The sequence below is a fragment of the Stylophora pistillata genome, chromosome 9, assembly GCF_964205215.1.
Source record: "Stylophora pistillata chromosome 9, jaStyPist1.2, whole genome shotgun sequence".
Classification (NCBI taxonomy): Eukaryota; Metazoa; Cnidaria; class Anthozoa; order Scleractinia; family Pocilloporidae; genus Stylophora; species Stylophora pistillata.
Window position 1 is genome coordinate 2,257,394 of NC_142527.1, and position 15,307 is coordinate 2,272,700.

Consider the following 15,307-nt stretch of genomic DNA (forward strand, 5'->3'; position numbering starts at 1 on the left):
ACTCCGGCGGGGTTTTACTTTAATTTCTATCGGAAATACTCGCCCCATTCTCCGCCTTGGTCAATTGTTAAAGGCCTGGAAATGGATTTTGGAGGTAACTTTGATTTGGTGATAATGGATGTTAGCAGACAGATTTTTTTTTTTCATCTTTATATTTACACTAGACTGGACAAATTTCGCTTTTTTTCCCTTGACACTTCCCTCGGGTACTAAGTGATTAAACAAATATTTCAGCGACTAACGAGTTTTTCGTCGGAATTGATTACACAAAAAATGTTTTCTCTATTCTGTCATTTTTCTTCTTATCTTTCTTCCTTTGCACTTTTCTCTTGTAAGCCGGAAAGTCTTTTGGACTTTGGTTACATGATACATTCTCTGTTCGCAAGGGATTTACGTCATGTACTGGGGAGTCTATTGTTCGCGGGTCAGACAGTTCCACCCTTTCTTCAGACTGACTTGCATAGTCCCTTACTTCCTCGGAAAATTCAAGGTTTGTATCAAAGTCATTAACCGGCAATTGGCTTTGTAGTATTACAGTATTTTGCAAATTGTCATTTTCATCGAGTACCACTTTAGAAGCCTCAGCACTTAAAAGATTTTGATCGCTTTCGCGCGAAGGTTCACGAAACGAAGAATTCGACTTTGGATCGCAAATGTCATCCTTTTTCGGTTTTGACGAAAAGAGCCGATCGTGACAAAGAATTGGGAAGTCTGTGATCCTCGGAGTTACATTTTGGCTGCTTATTACGGCGTGTTCTTTCGCGTGATTCAAATCGGTAGATTTCTCAATATATTCCTCCATTCTATCCACCGATTTTAAGTGAATTACATCTTCATCTTCATCCCCGCTAAATCCCGCGTTGCTTCTTTCACCGATCTCAGAAGTTTCTTTTTCCGATTCGCAACCATCTATGTTGTCTCCCCGAATTGTGGATGGACTTTTCTCCGTGCTTCTGGGTTCGTTTATCACAGTTAGTGGAGATTCAGACACACTCGTCACTGGCTTATCTGCTTCAGCCTCCGCTGGCGCTATGCCAGCTCTTAGATCTTTACTCGCGCAGAAATTTTGTCTTTTGTCCATGCCCTCGAAGCTAAATCGTTTCACGGCGTTTATTGCGAGAGGGCTTATGGGTCTTTTCTTGTCAGCAGATGGGGTTCTGTTCCAGTTGCAATGCAACTCGGTTGAGGACTGGGAGCGACCGATGGGAGGTGGTCTTGTGACAGAGGAAGGACGGAAAGAACCTGGTCTGCGACCAGCGAGGTCTACACTGAGAAGCTGCTGAAGCTGATGAAGAAAAACACGAAAATTCCTACAATCAGCGACGAAATTAGTTGACACATCGTGTTTTAACAGTGCTAAATATGTGCTGAAAAACACAACCTTTCGTACCATGCTAGAAATCATTGATATAACCCCTCCCCCCCCCTCCCCATTTAATGCTGCCTCTATGAAGCTAAACAGTTCCCGGAATATCGATGCAACTTTGTTTTGGGGTGGAGGGGGTGAATAGGCTAACTAAACAAGGTCAAAAGGAATGAATTTGAAGAAATGAGAGTTTGAAAAGGTCAATATGTCAACAATTTTGTCACAGAGTGTAGGTTTGAATTGTCATCACGTCTTCTATATTCCAAAGCCAATCCAAACTTTACACTGTTTTCAGTAGCTTAAGTTAGGGCGCTTTTCGATTGTATATTGAATGAACCAAAAGCATCGTTATTACAATGGCCAATGATGGTAGAGAAAAACAAGGTGGCTGTCTGAAAAGGAGGCGAACGTGGGTGACCTCCAAGTCGCAGGTGGCTTTCGCTGTGCATCTTATTGGCTGAGGGAGCTGTATGAGTTTACTTGACATCTTTTTCTCAATAACTGGCTATTTATGCAGTGTCAGTCAGTTGTGGTTTGGGCGGGCTGCTAGGCAAGAAAATAGGTTTGCTTGCGATAACGATTTACTAAGGGTATTTTGGAAAATTTTGAGGGGGGTCTATGATAAGAGTTTTGCACCATGTGCCCCCATGTTCAGAAAACATTCCACCGACTCTGTAAACCCTTGAGCAGGATACTCTCAGGCCCTACAACTAACTTAAAAACAAACAAACAAAGAAACAAACAAACAAGTAGAAAATAAATGATTGAACGGATAGATAAACAGAAGGTTTTGGAAATAATTTCTCTATGTCTCTAACCTCTCTTAAATCTTTAGAAATTTTCCTGTCTTCGTTCTGTTTCCTCTGGATTTGAGGTGTTACATCACACCAAACTGAATTCAAAATACTGACTTCCCCTAATTGCTTCTTCAACTCCGCATTCTCCTTGAGCAAGCGAGACACTTTATCAGCTTCTTCACTCGGAGCACTCTTGAGGTTGAGCTCCACAATCTTGCGGTGAAGCTGTGCATTTTCATGCCACACTTTAGCCAGCTTTCCCGCCTCGGAAATTCTCGCTTCCTGAAGTTTTCTGTTCAGTTCTCGGTTCTCCGCTTTCAGCACCAATAGCGGATCAGCTAGCTCGGAATAGAATGACCCAATATCGAGTGATCCCCGTTGCAAGTACGGTCCGGAAAACGAGGATGACCGACGTCTACGCCTCTTTCGAACACACAACTCTTGCGTGGTGTGACAAGTGACTGCCCGCTTGGTAAGTTTGGGTCTGGTCAGCGGTGTTTCAGGTAGCTGGGCGAAAGATTTCCCCTCCCGGCCATTTTCAACTGGTTCGGCGATTCGAACCGACAGGTTTGGAGTTGCATTTTCTCCGTGTTTAAGTTTAATCGCACGTATTTCTTTCTTCAGCGTGGTTATCTCTTCCTGAAGTTTTGTATCCGCACTAGGATCCTTGACAGAATGAGATGAATCAAGCGAATCGTAATTTACTTCCACTACATTTCGGGTGGGACTTTGTATAGCAGTAATCCGGAATCGCTCCTCTGCATTTTTCTTGAGTTTCAAAATCTACGACAGAAACAAAATAATTTTTTTCAAAAGTGTTGAGAAACTTTCTGAACCTTTTTTTACTCGTAGATTTATGTAAGCAATGAACTTCCTATTATCAGAAAAAGGATTCTTATATACCCAAACACCCAGAGACTTTCTTCTGTGCGACTTTTTTAGAGAAATTTCAAATCATTTTTGAAAATAAAGGGACATGAAGAAAAACACTTAACCCCCTCCTCCTCAGAAAACGACTCCACCCTCCCCCACAAGGGTTCCTATTACATTGTGAAGAGGGGATCGTAATATTGTAGGTTCGTTAAATACCACTATTTCAAATAATAAGTAATACCCTCCATTATGTCACCGTGTGTGTTATTGTCATTAGCAGTTGTTACACATCAAAAGGAAAGCGTATGGGAAAATAAGTTGCCTTCCAAAATACGTCTCAGTCCTGGAATGCCTATGAAGTACCCATAGGGTTGAAGCCAAGTAAAAAAAAAAATGTTCGTTTCTCACCTTCGGGACGAAAAGCAAACAAAGCGTCACTGTTGTAGGAAGAAGCAGAAAAAACGATACGCACGCCACAAGCGCGTTTACGTGACCATTAATCAGGAAGGCCAGTGGTATACCCACTAGAACGCAAGGTATTATGTTATACAAGCTCATGCACACGTAACGCGAGTCATTGAGCAGGCGGACTTTGGCCCCGCGTGTGATCCACGCAATGAAACATCCAATCACTAATAAGAGAGCTTTGTAGCCGAGCAGAATGTAGAGCCAAGTGGTAAAGTATCTGGAAGTACAGTATTGTTCCTGTGGTATAACTCTAAAGTGAGGTTCTTCCTTAACCTGAAAAGAAACAAGTGTGTTGAGATATTTTCACAAGTTTGGGGCGAATATACTTATAAAAGGTAACAAGAAAATGTCCAAAAATAAATTCATAGAATAGTGGATAACTCGATCGATGATCGTTTGATGGACACCCAATAATCGATCGATAGTCCATCGACAGTCGATCGATGGTCGGTCGAGATTGTTCAGCTGTTGACCAAAAGTAGAAAGTTGCTGCTGTGATCACGATCTACATTCCCCTGACCCTTTTGCATGACTACGTTGTGAAAAATCACAGAGAAATTGTACGTTGATCTCTTTAACCTATCTGACTGACCTGTGTCTGTATGTCAGTTGTAACAATCTCAGGTGTATCCACTCCAATCCACAAAGACATCACGATTATGTCAATTAACAGCAGAACTACCATAAAACCAATAAGTTCCTTATACTTGAGTGCCTGAGGAAGCAAAAATTGTGAGCATGACGGCCAAAGGTCTTTAGGAGTAAGAACTCATATTATACATTTTTGCGGTCACTCTCGGAAGACGATGCTTTAGGGAAATTTTTGGCATTAATGCGCTTATTTTTAACCTTTGCGGTTTTTCGAATCATCTTATACGAATTTTTTAAATTGACTCTATTTTCATCAAATTTAAAATCTACTTGTGGTGAATAGAGGAAGAATTTATACAACACAGTAATTTTTAGCTGAATCGCAAAGCCAAATCTCAACTTTTTTTTCATTATTCTATTTTTTGCGGTGATTGGTCAAAATGCTGGCCCCATTCAACCAATCAGATTTTAATGGACGTTTTCCCGTCCTTTGCAAATTAAAGTTCGCGCGTAGTTTCTCTCTATTCTCATAGGTAAATTGTGTTACGTACAGTTTTCTGTGATTGGTCACAGCATTTTCTTTGGTATTATTACGAGACTGAGAACATATACCTTCTCTTTAGGTCTAAAGTTGCTGTAAATTTGATACACTCGCCACAGCTTTGAGAACATCGCACCAACTGCAAAACTATAACCAGCAGACAAGAGAAAACCTCGAGCCTAAAATGAAAAGAAAATTCCTTTGCTCGGCAAGCTGATTGCAACAACATCAACAAGAACTAAAGGTAAATCCCTACGAGCCTCATGGCCGATTACTCCCGGAGGTCATCCCAGTTTCCTTTTTAAGCGATCAGGCCCCGGTAATTCGAAGGTTGAATAACGCTGCCTACTGGATTAAACTCTTTTCGGTGGAAAACAGCTGATAACGCTACACGTTTTGCTATGACAGTATCCGCCATATAGCGATTTATATGTTGGATAGCGTTATCCGTCCTTTATACAACTGGACCCAAGAGGGTTAATATCCTTCTTGGCTGGGATACCTATCGATCACCGACAGAATCTTATAAAGTTTGTAAGGCAGTTTGCGGGTACAACAATTTTAGACTGTTCGCTAGATGGAGAGAGGCTGGGTGAGTGTGAGATGTCTTGCCCAAGACTCCACAACACACTCGGCCGGGGCTCGAACCCAGACCACTCGTTCCTGACTCCCGCTCACTAACAGTTAGACCAACGCGTCTATCATCAAGAAGACTTTATCAGTATTAGGTGTAAGGCCGAGCCAGGTCTGTTTCGTTTTGATTTGCGTACGATATTCTCTCCCGTGGCCCGATATCGAAGGACACTGAAATTGTCAGACTTGTGTATGGGAGGATAGTTGTCCGGGTAAACTTACCTTGCACAGCCCCGCTAGTGTGTTTGTGTCCACCAATTTGCCATCGATGGCGATCATATAAATAGATATGTAGATAAATACACATCCGAGGATTATCACGTTGTTAAGGTTTGGACTTGATAACTTGATATGGCTGAAAGAAAAAAAACAAAACGAAAAAGTCAATAAAAAATAACTTAAATATGGCGTGAAGAAGTGTAGGAACATTGCAACGCTTTACGTGATTTGGCCTAAGCCGCTGCTCTTCCTTGTGTATCTATATCAGCGGGCTCGTATTCATGCGGCGAGAAAGACTGGTAAATAAAGAATCTAACTGCGGAAAATAACTATGCCATGTAGATTCTGCAGATCTGCATGTTTTCGCAAAACTGACTCATAGGACTTGTATGCGACCCACGTAGAAATACTGATTCAACACACAAGGGGAGGTTGTGGAGGAAGGGGTGGGGGATCAGCGGACAACCAAAAGAATCCCCCTTATCTAAGCATCTGAGCTCTTGCCTGTGGCATAAAAATGGTTGTACATGATTAAATTCCCGAAAAATTAAGCATCGCAATTATCTACCTCCTCTATTTTAACGAAAAACTGCAAAGAAAATGAATTTTCTTTTCGGTTCCTTCGTTATCGGACACACTCGAAATATCCATTTACGAGTCATCTACTATACCGTACAGCTTCCTGTACTTACCGGTGCCTGCGTCGAAGAAAATTAAATCGTAGAAAGTACACCGCCATTAAAATGCCACCGCTGGTCAAAATAACGATAACGCAAAACAGAGGCGTGGAAACGTACTGTTTCTCATAAATGGTAACTTTTCCATCAGTCGGAGGAGCGCCACCTTAAAAAATTAACAGAAAATTTGCCATGGCAGACGCTCAAAGACGAGAAGTTAAGGAATACTGTCACTGTATGTGAGGGCTATTTTTCACGACATGTTTTGCAAGTGTGCGAATACAAAACGCCAAGAAAGAAAGACTAGAAATGACTGAAACTTGGAAGTAGTGCAAAATCTTTTGTTTTACGTTCATTTTCATATCTATCAACCTTTGTAGTTTATTGGAAAATCGTCGGCAATATTCGGCCATGTTCGGAAGTCGTCGGATTTCTTTCGGAACTCTGAGGGATATTGACACCAAAATCACACATATCATTGACTCAAGAAAAGGAGGCAAGTGTATGACAACACACTGGGTTTTTCACTGCCATATAATTCTTATGATGCTAGATCAGAGAATTTGGCATTTATCAACTAATAATCTCCAGGGCCAGGTTGTTCAAAGCTAGGTTAAGATAGCCCAGGGTTAGTGCGAAATTTAATTTTAGATCTGAAAGCTTCAAAAGAAAGTTCAGTTTAACTATTTTCGTCTATAATTTGATGATCGGATGCTCTCCAAAGAATAGGGAAAATTATCCCAAAAAACTTCTGTAATAGAGAAATAAGGAAACCTGGATTAAAATTTAACCTTCTGTTAGTGCAGGTCGTCCTTCAAGCAACTGGACCCTGATTTATATTTTTCCTTATTCTGATGACTTGTGTGATTGATGTTGTATTTGTATTGTGACTGTCCTAGTCACTCATAAGAATTAAAGGTTTAACGAGTCTTCAGGACCACTGAGAAGGAGGAATAAAACACCCAACTTTTGATTAGAGCTCCAGTCCGTAAAGAGGAAAGGTCTGTTTACTTTCTCAGAAGAAAAATGTAACCTAAACATACGACCTACCTTTCCATAAAACTCGAGTACCATCAAACACAATTTTATCGATATCAGGGTGGTAAGTGCCCAATGTCTTTGAAAGTCCATCTATTTAAAAGCAAAAATCATAAAATTTCACAGGAGAAGTGATAAAAATAATTAATTGGATTACAAAGTAAATATTTTGTCCATAAATCACAGAAAAAAGAAGATTAACTACCCAAAAGTGCCTCTATTATTTTAAAACTTGTCATTACTGGGTCAAAAATCCACCGAGTAACCAAACTGTCAAATCGGCCACTGGCGGCAAAAACACGAAGTTACCAGTACAAGAACCAATACCTCACTACTGGCCAGAATACCCAATCAACCGCTAGTAGCCAAAATGCCAAATCGGTGGCCAAAATGCCAAGACTGCCACGTACTAGTGGCCAAAACGCCAAATCGGCTACAAGTGGCCAAAATGCCAAAACCAACACTAGTGCCCAAAATGCTAACTCAACCAATATTACAGTCAAACTAAGTGAAGCGTACCCCTTAGGATTACATTAATGATTTGATTATTTGAATATTGAACCCGCTAATCGTTTCAGGAGCGCAATAACGAATTGAATATTTCAGCATGGAATCCGCTAACCGTTTCAAGAATGCAATAATGGATTGATTATTTGAATATTGAACCTGATAGCCGTATTCGTTTTGAAAAGGCGCGGAACATTGTTCAAATCAGAAGTCCATTTCTGATTGGACTCTGCGAACACCGCCTCCCGGTTAGCTCAATGGATAGAGCTCTGGACTGTTGTGCGGGAGGTCGAGGGTTCGAGGCCCGGCCGGACCAACACTCAGGGTCTTAAAATAATTGAGAAGAATTTGCTGCCTTTCTATAACATCAAGAAATGGTTAGATATTCTAGTCTTCTCGGATAGGGACGAATAAATGGAGGTCCCGTCTCCTGCAGGGTTGGGGTAGGAAAAGTTAATTTCCCACACACGAGATTACTGTGTGATGGATGTCCTCCCCTGGGGTGGGATGGGTGGGATATTGGGCGCACTTAATTTGGAGCCTCGCTCTGTTGTGCGACCCTCACCATACTCTGGTGAAAGTGATTAAACACGTGATGATGGATCGGAACTATTTCAACATGGCGTCAGACATGGCAGGAAAGGTGAGTTCGAGTGTTGTGTAGAACGTCTTGTAAATGTTGTAAATGGAATGTTATCGAGAGCTTTTTTCGCCTATTTACATCTTGACGAACTTGTAGAAATTCTTGTGTGTATTCATTGTCGAAAAAAACAGTTTACGGGCGAAGCCATCGCAAGACTTTTTTTATTTCGTTAATATTTGCGATCAACTGTTTTCGCAGTGTTTTTACAGTGCAGTTTGTTCATTTCCAGGATTCCTCGTCAAATAGAACAATCTTATTGGACTTCAGAAATGGACTTCTAATTTGAACAATGATCCGCGCCTTTTCAAAACGGATACGGCTATCGGGTTCAATATTCAAATAATCAATCCATTATTCGTGAAACGGCTAGCGGGTTCAATAATCAGATAGTCAATTCATTATTGCATTCTTAAAACGACTGGCGGGTTCAATATCCAAATGATCAATTCATTAATGTAATCTTAAGGGGTACGCTTCACTTAGTTTGACTGTAATAGTGGCCAAAATGCCAACTGTCGGCCACTAATGGCCTAAACAGCAAATCAGCCACTACTGGCAAAGTTGGAAAATGAACCGCTAATTGCCGAAATGCCAAATCAGCCACCACTGGCCAAAAGGTCAAATCCCCCACTCGGGCCCAAAATGCCAAATCAGCCACTAGTAACCAAAACGCCAAATCCGCAACTAGCCAACAAAATGCAAACGGCCACTAGTGGCCAAAATGCCACATTGGCCACTAATGGCAATAGTAACCAAACCGCCAGATTTGCCACTAGTGACCAGAATGGCAAGTTAGTCGCTAGTGGCCCAAACGGCAAATCGGCCACAAGTGGATAAAATGCCAAATCTGCCACAAGTGGACACAATGCCAAATCTGCCACAAGTGGACAAACTGCCAAATATGCTTTTAGTGAATAAAATGCCAAATCTGCCACTAGTGGACAAAATGCAAAATTTGCCAATGGTGGACAAAGTGCCAAAACAGTCGCTAGTGGAAATAGCAAATCTGCCATTAGTGGACAAAATTCCAAATCTGCCTCTATTAGGCAAAATGCCAAATCTGCCAAAAGGAGAAATGCCGAATCTGCCACTAGTGTACAAAATGCCAAATCTGCCCCAAGTAGAGAAAATGCCTAATCTGCCAATGGTGGATAAAATGCCAAATCTCCCACAAGTGAACAAAATGCCTAATCTGCCACAACTGGACAAACTGCCAAATCTGCCATCTAGTGGACAAAATGCCAAATCTGCCAAAAGTGGACAAAATGTGAAAACAGCTAGTAGTGGACAAAATGCTGAATTAGCCACTGGTGGAAAAAATGCCAAATCTGCCACTAGTGGACAAAATACCTAATCTGCCACAACTGGACATAATGCCAAATCTGCCACTAGTGGACAAAATGCCAAATCTGCCAGAACTGGACAAAATGTCAAATCTGCCAGAAGTGGACAAAATGTGAAAACAGCTAGTAGTGGACAAAATGCCAAATTAGCCACTGGTGGACAAAATGCCAAATCTGCCACTAGTGGAAAAAATATCAAATATGCAACTAGTGGACAAAATGCCAAATATGCCACTAGTAGACAAAGTGCACCTCTGCCAATGTAATCTATTGCATAACTTGCACTTATTGCAAAAAGATATACATCGGCGAAACAGGTAGAAGACTAGGTGACCGATTCCGAGAACACCTTCGAGACGTGGAAAGGAATGACAAGGACACTTCGAAACCAGTCGCTAGACATTTTAATTTACCTAATCATTCTAAGCAACATATGGCAATCTGCGGTCTTTCCTTACACTTAGGTAGCACAGAAAGCCGTAAAAATCTTGAACAAAAGCTCATCTTTCAAACCGGCAGTCTAAATCCCACAGGGATCAACGAACGCTTTTCATTCCACTAATTTATTCTTGTTTTTCTCGTTGCCATGTTCCCACCAATAACATAGTTCCATTCTCTGCCTTTAAAGGCACACACAACCCACAATTCCACTATTCGCTCCGACGAAGGGCTAACGCTCGAAACGTCAGCTTTTGGAATCGTTACGGTGGCCAATTTACCACTTCAACTTTGTTGATATAACCAAATTATTAAAGTGTGAAAAAGGCTACTAGTGGACAAAATGCCAAATCTGCCCCTAGCGGACATCCAGACAAAATGCAAAATCTGCCAGTAGTGGAAAAAATACCAAATATATATGCGAGTAGTGGACAAAATGCCAAATATGCCACTAGTGGACAAAATGCAAAACGGCCACTAGTGGACAAAATGCTAAATCTGCTACCAGTGGAAAAAATGTCAAAACGGCAACTAGTGGACAAAATGCCAAATCTGCCACTAGCGGACAAAATGCGAAAACGGCCACTAGTGGACAAAATACCAAATCTGCCACTAGTGGACAAAATGTCAAATCTGCCACTAGTGGACAAAATATCAAAATGGCCACTAGTAGACAAAATGCCACAAGTGGACCAAATCTTCCACTTGTGGAAAGAGTGTCAAATCTGCCACAAGTGGACAAAGTGCCAAATCTGCCACAAGGGGACAAAATGCGAAATCTGCCACCAGTGGACAAAATGCCAAATCTGCCACTAATGGACAAAATGCCAAAACAGCCACTAGTGGACAAAATGCCAAATGTGCCACCAGTGGACAAAATGCCAAACATGCCACTAGTTGACAAAATGCCAAACATGCTATTAGTGGACATGTGAGAAAACGGCCACTAGTGGACAAAATGCCAAATCTGCCCCTAGTGGACAAAATACCAAATCTGCCACTAGTGGACAAAATATCAAAATGGCCACTAGTAGACAAAATGCCACAAGTGGACCAAATCTTCCACTTGCAGAAAGAGTGTCAAGTGTGCCACTAGTGGAGAGAATGGGAGATCTGCCACTAGTGGACAAAATGGCAAATTTGCCACTAGTGGACAAAACATGAAATCGGCCACTAGTGGCCAAAACGCCAAATCTGCTACTAGTGGGAAAAATGTCAAATCTGCCACTTGTGGTCAAAACTCCAAACTGTCACTAATGGTGCATATGCCAAATCGGTTACTAGTGGCGGAAATGTGGAATCGGTTTTTTAGTTGCTTACACGTCAAATCTGCCACTTGTGGAAGAAATGCGAGAATAAGCACTAGTGGCCAAAGCGCCAAATCTGCCACTACTGACGAAAATGCCAAAACGGCTAGTAGTGGCCAAAAGGTCAAGTCAGCCAGTAGTGGCTAAAACCCCAAAACAGCTTATAGTGGCCAGAGCGCCAAATCAGCTTTAAACCTACCTAGTGGCGCATATGCCATATCGTTCACTAGTGGCGAAAATGCCTAATCGGTTATTAGTGGCAAAATTCATTCTTTATTCACGCTTATTCTGCTAAAAATACAACAACGAGAAAGAGAAAAAGTAGAAAGAAAAAAGAAGAGAGTTCTAACTATACATGAATTTACACAAAGCAGTGGAAAGAGTGTGCCAAATTGCCAAATGGGCCACTACTGGCCGAAATGCCAAATCTGCCACCGGTGGCCAAAATGTTAAGTTGGCCATCAGTGGCCAAAATGTCAAATCGACCACCAGTGCCCATGCAAAACGCCAAATATGCCACTAATGACGAAAATGCCAAATCTGGCCAAATCGCCTAATCTGCCTTCAGTGGGAAAGATGCCGAATCTTTAACTAGCGGCCAAAACGCGAAATCTTCCACTAATGGTTAAAATGCCAAATAGGCCACTTAATGGCCCAAACGCCAAATTGGCCACCAGTGGAGAAAATCGGCCACTTGTGGCGAAAATGCTAAATAGGCCATTAGTGGTCAAAACACCATATCAGCCACCAGTGGCTAAAATTCTAAATTGGCCACTAGTGGCCAAAATGCCAAATTTGCCAGTAGTGTGTAGTGGCCAGAATACTTAGTTTGCCACTCTTGGCCAAAATGCCAGTGGCCAAAATGCCAGATCGGTCACTAATGGCCCCAATTGCCAAATCGACCAGTAATGGCCAAAATCTCAAATCGGTCACTATTGACCAAAATGCCAAATCGGGCACTAATAGCCAAAATGCTAATTCGACTACTAGTGGCGAAAATGCCAAATCAGCCTTTAGTGGCTTAAAAGCCAAAACGGCGACTAGTGGCATTCAAAATCGAAATCGGCTCCTGTGTATCCAAAATGCCAAAAGGGCCATTAGCGGCCAAAACGCCAAATCAGTCACTAGTGGCCGAAATGTCAAAACGGGCACTTGAGGCCAAACTGCCAAATCAGCCTCTATTGGCCAAAATGCCATATCGGCTACCAGCGGCCAAAGTGCTAAATCGGCCGTTAGTGGCGAAAACGCCAAATCTGTGGCAAAAATGGCAAATCGGCCACTTGTGGCCAAAAATGCCTAAACGGTGACTTCTGGCAAAAACGCTAAATCGGCCACCGGTGGTTAAATGCCAAAATGGCCACTAATGATCAAAATGCCTAATCGAACACAAGTGGCTAAAATTCCAAATCGGTCACAACCTGCTGAAATGTCAAATCGGCTACTAGTGGCCAAAACGTGAAATCTGCCACTAGTGGCAAAACTGTTAAATTGGCCTTCAGTGGCCAAAGTGGAAAATCGGCCACTAGTGGCCAAAAATCCCGAATCGGCCAAATCGTACAAAATCGCAAATTGGCTACTATTTTATATCCCTCAAATTTCGTTAGTGACACGGGTGCACATGAACATATGTCCTTCTGTTTAATTCTTCGGATACTCTACCACTGAGCTATAGGAGACCGGTGATAGGCTATAAAAGCATTCGCTTTTTTTTTTTTTTTTAGGGTTAGGTTCCGACGAAGGGCTAACGCTCGAAACGTCAGCTTTTGTAATCGTTACGGTGGCCAATTTACCATTTCAACTTTGTTGATATATCCAAATTATTTCGTTACTCCCACCGACGCAGCCCCAAACAGTTTCTTTCGAAACTATCAGCCTTTATAAAAGCATTGATACATTAAAGGATGCAATTCTTGGCACCTTTTCCTGCATTTAAGATCTGGTGGCTGAATTTGTAAAGTATAGAAAATTCGATTCAATGAATTAACTTACTTTGCATCTGTTTGATGTACGCGGGCTCTGTTCTTCCCCCTTTTCTTGAAAACGTCACTTTTCCCTACGAAATAAACATATTTAAACGAGTTAATTGCCAGTAAATTCACTAATCGTAACAAATACCATAACCCCTGCTTATTTGAACTACTTTTCAGCCTGAAAATCAACGATTGTTGTTGAAATTGAGGATAACATTCCCTTTGATTTGTGAACAGTGGACTGACAAGTAATCTCCTCTCCGATGAGCTGAGGTGAAGATTAAGGTTGGTGATTGATTACTTTTCTATCACAGAAACAGATGTCAAGAATGAACATACGTCTTGTCTCCGATTCAGTCAAAAAACGAAGCATTCAGTTTTTCAATCAAAGCGAGGAAAGGAAAGAGAACTCGCGGAAGGTCAAGGCTAAAATTAGAAAAATATCACTTTCTCACTACCGTAATTCCTTGGAATTCCAAATTTTCCAAAGTTTTCTTGAAAGTTTCTGCCATACCACTGTCTCGGTAGGTAAAGTCGTCTAGAGATCTGTTCAAAGTTTTGCGGATTTCGCTCGAAGACTTGTTCAATGTGAGAGCAATCGTCCACACGGAGTCAAACACGAACGGAACGTAAAGATTCGTGTTGTTTTCACCTGGCTTGACATAAGACTGTAGGAACTTCGCGGAGGTCTGCAGCATGATGAAAATTCCTCAGTTAATTTAGGCGGAAATTTAGACATCCGCCGATCGATCAATCAATTGATAGATTAATGCCTAAGTCAGTCAACGAATCAACGAATCAATCAATCAATTTTACATTTTTCAGCACGTTACGTCTTTGAGTCTGATTTCAGTCAACTCTGTCTGACTTCAGACACTTCTGACGTCCGATTCGGACACTTTCGACCGATTTCGGACATTTACGGACATTTCCTGCCCACCTCCGATCCTTCCGTCCGATTACAGACACTTTCGTCCGATTCAAATGCCACATCATAACCCTAACACCCTATATAGCTCACCATTCCCGATATCGTGGGTTCCTCGTTGGAAACAATTCGTGTGCTCTCAACGGAAAAGTAGCCCTTAGTCGCCGCTCTCATCTGTTCTTCTGTGCAATCAATTTCGTCATCGTTAACAAGCCACCATGGTTTGCTGTCGTACCAGTCCATTATTAGCCACATGTAGTGCTCTCCATACATACCTTGTTTGCGCGCCTAAACCAAAGAATGCGTCAAGTAGGTTACAAAACAGGCTCAATATGAGGCAACTTTGGTAAATAAGATTGTGACTGGACGCGTTGCAATGCAAGTTCGAACCTATACAATTTACCGCACTTACTTGCGCCTGTTTATACAAGATCTGTTAGTCTGTAGCATGGATATTGTAACGATAGCACCAGCAACATTTCAAAACGGTTACATGAACCATTCAATTTACTTGCAACCAGTTGTTTCTTACACAGAATTTTGTTAAATTACACTTAAGCTAAGTACCGACGATAAAACGACTACAGAACGAAATAAAATCGGCGAAATGACAACGTAAAACATACCTGACGGTTTGAATATCTGAACGGACATGAGATGCTGCATAAAGATCATACGATGACAAACTACATAACATCGCGCGAACACTCAAAATGTAAATACCAACGCGAGGGGACTGAAGCCTAGTATGCGGATGGACCGCTGGCCCTTAAATTTGTTGTAACATTTCTTGGTGGGATTAGAAGTGGTGTATTTCACGTTAACTCAAACGAATTTGCAATCAACTCTCAGTGTTTGCGCCGAAAAATTTGTATGCGCTGAACAGTTTCTTAGCAAGTTAAAAGTATTCTGCTTTGTTAGATTTCCATTCGTGTTGCAACACGCTCGGGAGTTTCTTCATGTAGACA

The 15,307-nt window shown here is 41.7% G+C and overlaps 1 protein-coding gene across 2 annotated transcripts in view; it reads right to left on the reverse strand.

The window, feature by feature from the left end:
* Positions 1-148: 148 nt before the first annotated feature.
* LOC111328075 (gamma-aminobutyric acid type B receptor subunit 2) overlaps positions 149-15,307 on the reverse strand; it is a 22,082-nt gene continuing 6,923 nt past the window's right edge. The window contains exons 1-12 of one of the 2 annotated variants that reach the window (XM_022932444.2): positions 14,966-15,307; positions 14,433-14,627; positions 13,870-14,100; positions 13,431-13,494; positions 7,216-7,296; positions 6,181-6,331; positions 5,492-5,624; positions 4,708-4,815; positions 4,097-4,219; positions 3,445-3,777; positions 2,185-2,946; positions 149-1,285 (exon numbers count right to left, since the gene is read on the reverse strand). The exon at positions 14,966-15,307 is cut by the window's right edge and continues 176 nt beyond it. In XM_022932444.2, coding sequence (XP_022788179.2) covers positions 263-1,285; positions 2,185-2,946; positions 3,445-3,777; positions 4,097-4,219; positions 4,708-4,815; positions 5,492-5,624; positions 6,181-6,331; positions 7,216-7,296; positions 13,431-13,494; positions 13,870-14,100; positions 14,433-14,612 — 3,189 coding nt within the window. In that variant the 5' untranslated portion in view covers positions 14,613-14,627; positions 14,966-15,307 and the 3' untranslated portion in view covers positions 149-262. The remainder of the gene's footprint in view (positions 1,286-2,184; positions 2,947-3,444; positions 3,778-4,096; positions 4,220-4,707; positions 4,816-5,491; positions 5,625-6,180; positions 6,332-7,215; positions 7,297-13,430; positions 13,495-13,869; positions 14,101-14,432; positions 14,628-14,965) is intronic. The other variant, XM_022932438.2, reaches the window with a different exon arrangement.